The 9611-nt window shown below is 37.9% G+C and overlaps 1 protein-coding gene across 4 annotated transcripts in view; it reads right to left on the bottom strand.

The window, feature by feature from the left end:
* The window catches only part of EYA3 (EYA transcriptional coactivator and phosphatase 3), a 96571-nt gene that overhangs the window by 27716 nt on the left and 59244 nt on the right, over window positions 1-9611 (bottom strand). For 3 of the 4 annotated variants that reach the window (XM_007459069.1, XM_007459066.1, XM_007459067.1), the window contains 2 exons: window positions 7650-7787; window positions 897-982 (listed from right to left, as the gene is read on the bottom strand). In XM_007459069.1, the coding sequence (XP_007459131.1) occupies window positions 897-982; window positions 7650-7787 (224 nt within the window). The remainder of the gene's footprint in view (window positions 1-896; window positions 983-7649; window positions 7788-9611) is intronic. The other variant, XM_007459068.1, reaches the window with a different exon arrangement.

The raw sequence follows: 9611 nt of genomic DNA, 5'->3' as shown, positions 1-9611 counted from the left end.
CAGCAGGAAGCCTGTAGATATCATGAGGTCAGGACTAGAATCTTCATTTTGGAAGAAGTAAATGGACATTGTGAATGTGGTTAAACATTCCTGGGGATGAAATAATAAGCATGTGGAAAACTAAATATAGACTGTTCATGACAGAAGACAGGATATGCAAAGGGAGAGAGATGTTACCCTGAAGAATTCCAGGTACACAGCAGGACTCAATAAATACCTGTGGACTAAAAGATTGAACAAATGCAAAAACAGTCAAAACATAAAAAATGAACCAGAATAGCAATGTTAACTGCAGCCACAAAAAAAGATCCATGGAGGCAGTGGTTGATAATACTAAATGGCTGCAGAGAAAACAACAAATAAAAACATAACAACAAAACCAAAAAAACCCTAAAACACTGAAGATGTTACAAGTGATCTAAACATACAGAGTTAGTAGAATAGTGATCAAGACCAGACTAATTCACAAAGAAATGAGTGGCTAAGTAAAAAAAAGTCGAAGTAATATTTCCACAAACATTTATTATGTGCCTTCAATGTGAGTACTAGGCATTTTTCTGAACTCTCAGAACAAATAACTGAACAAAATAGAAAAATAAATCCCTACCCTCAGGGAGCTTACATTTTTGTGGCAGCAGGGTAAGAGAGAGACACACTCACAGTAGATAAAGGAGCAGATATAATCATATCATTCATAGTCTTAGCAATGGAATGAGAGAAACTGGGTAGTAGCCTGAGAAACCATCCAAGGTCTCAGTCCTGAGGGTATCCAGAAAAAGGTCTCTCCACAGTCCATACTGGTTGTTTCTTAGATTGGCAAACTGATAATGGAAAGAAGAGAGGAAGAGCTAGCTAGATGAACCATATCAACAGGAGGAACAAAAGCAGCACCGTACCTGGTTTGAGATGCTGGAAACTGCTGCTGCTGGAATATTGGCAATAGTAGATGAAGTGGATATCAGGCTGGCATTTGTGCTTGAAGCTATAAGATTGAAAGTGTTAAAAGATATTATGTAAATGCCTAAATGAAACTCAAAATATATTGTCCTAAGTAAACAGATCTATAAGGAGATAAAAAACATTGGCAAAAGAAGTAAATACTAAATACTGGTTTTGCTCTTTTGCATGCCATACCTTAATTTAGACTTGATTAGAAATAAAACAGTTCACACATTTTTGTTTCAACTTGAGTCTTCAATTATTCCTACTAAAGTCCTAGAAGGATATAACACAATGCACTGGTTCATACTAATGATACCAGTGAAATCAGAACCTAAACCAAATCACTCCAGTCCATCTTCTCTGGCAGCTGAAAAATAACTCACCTGCAGTGTGACCTACTGACACCAGTAGAAACAACAAGAACTCTGGTAAATCCACGTGTTAAGTCCTATACTCTGATATTTACTGTCACTTGCCCCAAATTATGCCTTTCCTGGTACAACACAATTACTCTGAGAAACTGATGTAGTTCTCCAAATTCTAAAGTGCTTGGAGTTGCTTCAACAAACACCATGTTCTGGCATTTAATGATTTCACCCATGAGCCTGGAAAAATTCGGAAAATATTCAATATTATTCTGGCCAGGTAAAAATTTATTTCATAAGCTACTTAGGCTGCCTGTCTCAGGACAAGAAATTTGTTTTTTTTTCACACCATTCTATCACAGATTCCACCAGGGTTTTAATAAAATCCTCAATGACTAGTATTTGTCACAGTGACATTTTTCAGGTGGACAATGTAGGCGAAATTGTGAGGTACTGCTCTTGAACTCCTCTCTTTTGCTCATCATAAGCATAGTTATACATGGTTTCTACCGCAGTCACACACACCATAAAGGCTCACCGTCAGGTAGACCACACTATCTGACTACCTATTCCATTGGCAACAAAGTCCTCTAGAGGGAAAGTTATTAGGAAAACCTCCATTAAGAATAGTGCAGGTGGGCTTCCCTGGTGGTACAGTGGTTAAGGAATCCACCTGCCAATGCGGGGGACACGGGTTCGAGCCCTGGTCCGGGAAGATCCCACGTGCCGCAGAGCACGTAAGCCCATGTGCCACAACTACTGAGCATGTGCTCTAGAGCCTGTGAGCCACAACTACTGAAGCCTGTGCACCTAGAGCCCGTGCTCTGCAACAAGAGAAGCCACCACAATGAGAAGCCCGCACACCCCAATGAAGAGTAGCCCCTGCTCACAACTAGAGAAAAGCCCGTGCACGGCAATGAAGACCCAATGCAGCCAAAAATAAATTAATTAATTAATTTAAAAAGAAAAAGAAAAAGAATAGTGCAGGTGAACAAATGCAGCAGAAACTTGAGAGGACTAGTCAAAATCATAGGGAATTTTATCCCTTTCCCCAAGGGTACTCTGCTTAGAAGAAAGTCTAGAAGAGATTGAGGTAAATTAGATATAAGGAACAGCTACTGCTAGCTTTCAGAAGAACTTGGGACAAAGAAGAGTTAATTTGTCCACAGTCATGGGGTTAAAGGTAGATAGTCAAAATGACAACTGTGATCTCCCAATTCTTCCTCAGAGTCAGTGGCTGAGCTAGGGATCAGATTTCGTCACTATCCAGGGAGATTTTCTTTTCTACAGTACTCCTTCCCCCAGGTAAACTAAAGGATTCTTGTTTACTTTCTTAAACCCAACACCTAAATGAAACAGATTTTATAATTTATAGATGATATTTTCTTCCCATCAATATTTTTTCCCCTAAGGGGGAAGTCCTAAGAAATCATTGTATATAAGCTAAATGACTCTACAAGTAGTTTTTAATTATTCTTGTGGGAAAAGAATTTTGAGTACATTCCAGATTCTATTACCAGTACATTATGCTAGGCAGGCCTGCTCGCTAAACATAGGTGATTTAATGTGGGAAAGAAAATGAAGTATTTAATCTCTTGTTTATCTCTCCCAGCAAACTCCATTTCTAGATCAATTTTTCTTTAGCCCTAATCCTAGCATATATTCCTCTTTTCCTCCCATTTACCTTTAATTCTATTCTACCTTCTTAATGATTTATAAACGGTTACAGGTACAACTCATTCACATCTGATTTCTACACACATGGGGAAAAAGGTGCTCTGACTGACAAGGTAGTTTTATAAATTTAACAATTTTCAGATCACTTACAGAATTGGGCTGGAGGTAAAAAGGTAGACCTTACAAACAACTGGCCACATACTCTTAATTATCCCTGACAGGAAGTTTAATGACTTGATTAGCTAGTTGTTGATACCAAGTTTTTAACAAGTACAGTACTAAAAATCACAAATTCCTCTCAGCAATAGTGGCTTCTGTTACAGGAAATGTTGGTCTGCTAACCTAGAAAGTTTATAGGGCTCAATAACAGTTCTTTCTCCAACTCAATCAAATCATTTCTAACGTGTTATTCATTCATTCATTTGTTCATCAAACCAGGGTCTACTATGTGCCCAGAAACGGTTCAAGCCACTGAGGAGTAGAGTAGTGAACAAGACAAAGTCCCTGCCCTCATGGCGTTTAAATTCTAGTGATAAAAGTTAGATGATAATTAAATAAATAGTATTTATTTAGGCTCTTGTAACCAGCATTGAACCCAAGCTAAACTCACTTTAAAATATACACAATCACTACATGCCGTACCCCCTGCACACTATGACTAAAAAGCCAGGCACCTCAAAAAAAAAAAAGCAATCATCATTCTACATAAATATACATCTAGGTCTCAACAACAAATTCAACTGCAGATTTAAAAAACAAAAGCAGCAGCAATAAAATATGCAACAAAAATAAATTTAGAGGATAAAATAAAACTCAAGTGGTAACTCCTATTGATACATATATTTAAAGACTATTAGCTCTCCAAATGCCAATGGCATGGCCAATTGTTTTCCCATAGTTCCCACTCCTGTTTTGCAACAGAGCTGTGAAATCATAGACAAAGCTTCTGAGAACCATGCCCCACTAGAGATCCACCTGAAACAGTCAGGATACAGAGATAGCTTTAATCAGAAGACTGTGGTTATAGAACTGTGAGAGGCACAGTTGAATTAAGTGACATTGCCCCAAAGCTGGAGGGTAAACCCAAGGGTTAATGCACATAGAAGTTGGTGCAAGATTTAATTTCTACCCACCTCTCTAATTTTATGAATGTTTCTCTACCACCCATGCTCACCCAGCTTTCAAGTTACTCAAAACAAGAGAGACTCTTTCTCACTCAAGGACCTTTGCAATGCTGCTCTCCCTGCCTGAATTGTTGTTCTCCCTGGTCTGTCCCTCTTGCCCTCCAGCATGATCATTCCTTCTCAGCATGTCTACTTGCAGAGAGACTCTCTCTGGACTCCTCTATTAGAACTAATTCCTTTCTTGTTTTCCCAGTCACAACAACCAATTCTTTTTTCCTCTCAGAGCACTTTTCAAAACCTATTTATTTACTTGTTTGTTTTCTGCCTCCCCTCCTAGTCTGTAAGCTCCATGAAGGCAGAATCTTACTACCTTATTCATCACCTCCAACGTCTAGCAAAGCACCCGGCCTACAATAGGTAAAGCTCAATATATACTCGTGGGATTCATGAATAGCATGTCAAGGTTATCAAAAACAAGCAAAGTGTGAAAAACTGCAGTCAAGAGAATCCTAAGGAGCCATGACAATCAAACGAAATGTGGTGTCCTGGATGGGATCCTGGAACAGAAAAAGGATATCAGGTAAAAACTAAGAAAATCTAAATAAACCTAGGATTTAATTAATAATAATGTACCAATACTGGTTCATTAATCATAACAAATGTTCCATTATAATGTGAGATGTTAATAATAGGGGAAACTGTGCAGGGTAGGGAGATATATAACTCTGTATCATCTGCTCAATTTTTCTACAAATCTAAAACTACAATAAAAAATAAAGTCTATTAAAATACAAAACAAATCTCCTAGTCAACGAAAGACTCTTGTGTGTTACCAACACTATCAGAGCCCAAAGACATTCACTGAAATTCAAGGTTGGGTTAAAATTAATTCTGAAATTTCTGAAATGAATTTTGCTACTTGAATTTTAATTATTTAAATCATCTCAATTGAAGAAAATAACCAGAGACTGGGCCACACAGTCACAGACACTCTAGGAAAAGGTTGATATAAAGAAGCCAGATCTATTTAATCAAAGGGTTTTCATGAGCATTTTAGTATAAACTAAAGAAAAGGTTTTGATCAGAGCTGATCAAGCCAGAAGTGGAATTTGCTGTAATTTCCCTAACTTCCCCTGGGAAGATGGGCTACTGTCAATTGTTGAAAGCTTCTGGAGGGGATGAGGGGACATTGCTGTTTTGACCACTTTAAAAAATCAATACAATGCTCCTTGTTTTTATTCAGTGGGATGACTGGGTAGTTACACAGGGAGGAAGATGAAGCCCTGGAGAGCTGACATGAATTATCTGTGCTAAAGGAAATGAAAAGTGGGTGTGAGGAGAGTGATACTGACAGAGGAGAATCCAGGTGATTCAAATGTGCCAGTAATACCCATATTTCCTTTTAGCCAATTGTTACCACTTGCTTTCTACCAACTTTTTCTCAGAATAAATGGCAAAAATTGATAACTTGATGGTTAATTTCTGCCTTAATTTCTACCCTTTGCCGAAGTTCTAATGGCAATATAATGGGCCAACAGGTTAACCAGAAAAGGGAAGGGAAATGAATTTAAATACTTGCAAGTATAGGTTCTCAATTATGGGAGTTGATATTGATACCATGACTTCTACATTGAAAATCATAAACATTACACCCATGTGCTGGGGTCAGGCTGCCCAGCTTACATCCTTGACTTATTTACTGTGTGTCTTATGTGCCAAATCTGTAAAATGAGATTAATGACATTAATTCCCTCATAGGTGTGTTGTGATTACATGAGTAACACCTATCTCTGCTAAAATAATGCTAAGCACATAATATGCACTTAACAAATACCAACAGTGATCATTATTAGCACAATGGAGGAAACTGGGCTAATTGATCTAAAGGGAAAAAATGTACTAAAAGGTAAGAAATTAGTAGGGTAGTGGCAAATGACGCTGAAAGCACAGCTTCACGACTTTTTTAAAGCAATGGGTCTTAAAAGACCCCCAAAAGGTGGTTCCTCTTGTTTTACAAAGAGGCAGAAGTAAGCACAGCTATCAGGTTCCTCAAATTCAAGGTACAGGTACAGACGAGTGGTGGTTCTACACCTTGGGAGAGGATTATTAATATAAAGGAAGAGAACTCCTTGCTTTTCTTTCATGACCTAGGTGTAGTCATCAGAGATATATCAGTTTAGGAGGGACTTGGCTACTAGATTTGCCTGTAGTTGGACCCCAAAGCCTACCAAAGTAGAGGAACACTTTATAAAAATGAAAGGGGGTAGAGGAGAAGACAAAGTCATGATCTTGAGTTTTTTTCCTCCTGGTTTGTTCCCATTTTAGAAAGAAAGAAGGGGGAGGGGACAAACATAAAAAGAAGGGAAAATAATTAAGAGGAGACTCCGTAGACAATAAGAGATAAAGGTATCTCAGAGCAAGGTCTTAGGAATGTAGTAACCAGTTGTTCCCAACAGACTAAGAAAAAGTAGTCCTCAGTCATTTTATTGAAAAGTTAATACTGAAAAGCAAAATACTTTGTTTAATATAATCTACATCAAAACAGTTTTTCATCATCAAAGTTTATATTTTAAGAATACCTAGGACTGGGCTTCTCTGGTGGCGCAGTCGTTGAAAGCCCGCCTGCCGATGCAGGGGACATGGGTTTGTGCCCCGGTCCGGGAAGATCCCACATGCCGCGGAGCGGCTGGGCCCGTGAGCCATGGCCGCTGAGCCTGCGCGTCTGGAGCCTGTGCTCCGCAACGGGAGAGGCCCGCATACCACAAAAAAAAAAAAGAATACCTAGGACTGGTTTTATAAGGAATAATATTTAAAAGCTGGGAGAAATCAGGAGAAAGGAGGCAGATGAGAACCCAAGTAGATGGACATTAATTCCCAATTTGGAGCAATGATAAATTCCCTGCATTGGACTTGGAAAGGTAAGGAATTAACTCCACAGTGCCTTTTGAGTTTCTTTGTCTTCATTCCAAATAGTCCTGTCATAATTCTAACCATTTAAAGGAAGAACTCAGGAAGGCAGAGATGTTTAGAGTTCAAGCTTTAATGCTATGCTTTCCATCACAAAATAGAAAGAACACTGAATTTTTTGAACGAGAAAAGCTCACCAAGAAGTAGTAAATGGAGGTGGAGGTATAACAAAAAGCACAGCAGAAAAGCAGCGCACATCTCACAAAGCAGCACTCAATCTCACTTTCCATTCTATTTGGACTTCACATAAAAGAAGTCAGCAAACTAACCCATGGAGTCTTCTGCTCATTTACAGGACAAAATGCTACTGAGAACAGACTAGAACAAAATTAGACAGGTTTTCTGGACACCAACGTGCAAAAGAGGAGTCTTCAATTCTATTAAGCAGTTCATAAAAGCTTAAACTACTTATGAACCACACTCCTAGGTTCTAGTTTGTCTAACACAAAAAGCATGCACAAATGCAAATATCCTATATTACCCAGTATGTTTGGAGATACAGGTAGATTAAAAACAAAAAACAATAATATTTTTTAAAAAAAACAAAAAAACACACACAACCATGCCTGTTTACCTTGAATGGGATAAGAATAATGTGCTGGGCTTGGCTGGCTTGTGGTTAACCCTGTAGTGCAGGTAAGAACACTGTGTTGACTTGGAGATGGAGTCTGAGTTAAACCACTTTCAGGTTTCATACCTGGCCACAATGCACCTGAATCAGATAAATTGGACCAATTACAAACAAAACACTGGAACTGAGGAGCATGGTTATGCTTTCAAATATCAGCCAGTAGGTTTAAAATCAAAATCTTAAAACAAAAATAAATTTGCTTGTAAGAGAAAATTATTGAATCTCCCACTCGTAATATACCACAAGCAAATACAATTTCAAAGAATTGGGGAATGGGGCCATAGAAACAAAAATCTTGTCAAAAACCCAACAGTGATATGTATGTATGTAAGTTGACTTCAATGGTTGGGGAAAATTGATCAGCATTCAGAAAAAGGGCTACTGACACCCTACCATTGTTGTAGAGTACCTGACATTCCTGTAGAGTGATAAATCATTTATCTGCATTGTTTAGGCAGGAGACATTCCACGTACGTTTAAAATTCACTTACCCATTAAACAAGCACCAGATTTTTCTAAAATGTATGTATACTTCTCTGCCTTCTTAAGCTGGTTATTTTGTTACCTTTATTTCTTCTGATTAGGAAAGACATACCTGCTTACTTTTATAAATTAAAAAACATTAACAGAAATATAATTTCTAATTTTTAGAAATAATAAAGTCATATATAATCCCACCATCCAGACTTAACCGCTATTCACAGTTTGCATAAGAGTCACTCAGATTTCTTCTGTTTACTAATCTTGTTTTTCTTCTTTTTAATAAAAATGGGATGTTACATGCTGTTCATAATTTGCTTTTCCACATAATACCTGAGACATATCTTTCCCTGTTAGAACATATAATAAGACATCATAGCTATTCACTTTTATTTTTATCACAATGCTCCTAAGTGACAATCTTTCTAAAAAATATTTATAACCTTTCCTGCCTTCTTAGCAGGGAGGAAATAGTGACCATACCTTTTCTCAAATCTATACTGTGCTCTGCTATGTACATTACAGAAACATCCCCAGAGGCTACTGCAATATGTGAAGACACTTGCTTAGTACTAAGTAGAACTCAATTACAGTTCTATGATTTGAAGGCTCTTGTATCACTTTGTCTTTTCTCTGTGATCTGTCACTTCTTGACAATCTCCTGTTTCTGGCTGTATCTCCTTTTTCATTTGCAGTAAACTAGGAAACCATTAAAAAAGCTTGCTTCTACACGACAGCCTAAGGATATCCTTTATGAGTGAAGAGTTTTTATCATAAATTTTTTTTTTTTTGGCCACGCTGTGCAGCATGCAGAATCTCGGTTCCCCAACTGGGGATCGAACCCATGCCCTCTGCATTGGGAGCACGGAGTCTTAACCACTGGACTGCCAGGGAAGACCCCAAGTTTTTGTCATAATTTTGGCTATGCAAAAGTCTATTAAAAACCTCACTGTAGGGAGGAGATATGGGGATTTATGTATAGGTATAGCTGATTCACTTTGTTATAAAGCAGAAATTATAAAGCAATTATACTCCAATAAAGATGTTAAAAAACAAAACAAAACAAAACAAAACCTCACTGTGCTCTGAATAGTTATAGCTACTGGATCAATATAGTTGAAGCTGATAATTAGGCCCAAGAAGATTCATCAAACACATTCCAGGTAAGAAATCAATACCAAGGTCAGCCACAGATTCAAATTCAACATTACCTCACTTCATATACTCTTAATCTGATAAGAAATTTATAAATATATAATGCTTTGAGAATAAGGACCTCTGCTTCACCAGGGCACTGATATCTTAGTGTAACTCAGATCTGTAAAATTTGTTGATAAGTAAATGTAAGAATAGTAAAAGGAAATGTTAGGGCTTCCCTGGTGGCGCAGTGGTTGAGAGTCTGCCTGCCGATGCAGGGGACGTGGG

The sequence above is a fragment of the Lipotes vexillifer genome, unplaced genomic scaffold, assembly GCF_000442215.2.
Source record: "Lipotes vexillifer unplaced genomic scaffold, Lipotes_vexillifer_v1.1 scaffold496, whole genome shotgun sequence".
NCBI lineage: Eukaryota > Metazoa > Chordata > Mammalia > Artiodactyla > Lipotidae > Lipotes > Lipotes vexillifer.
This window is presented reverse-complemented; position numbering and strand designations above follow the sequence as displayed.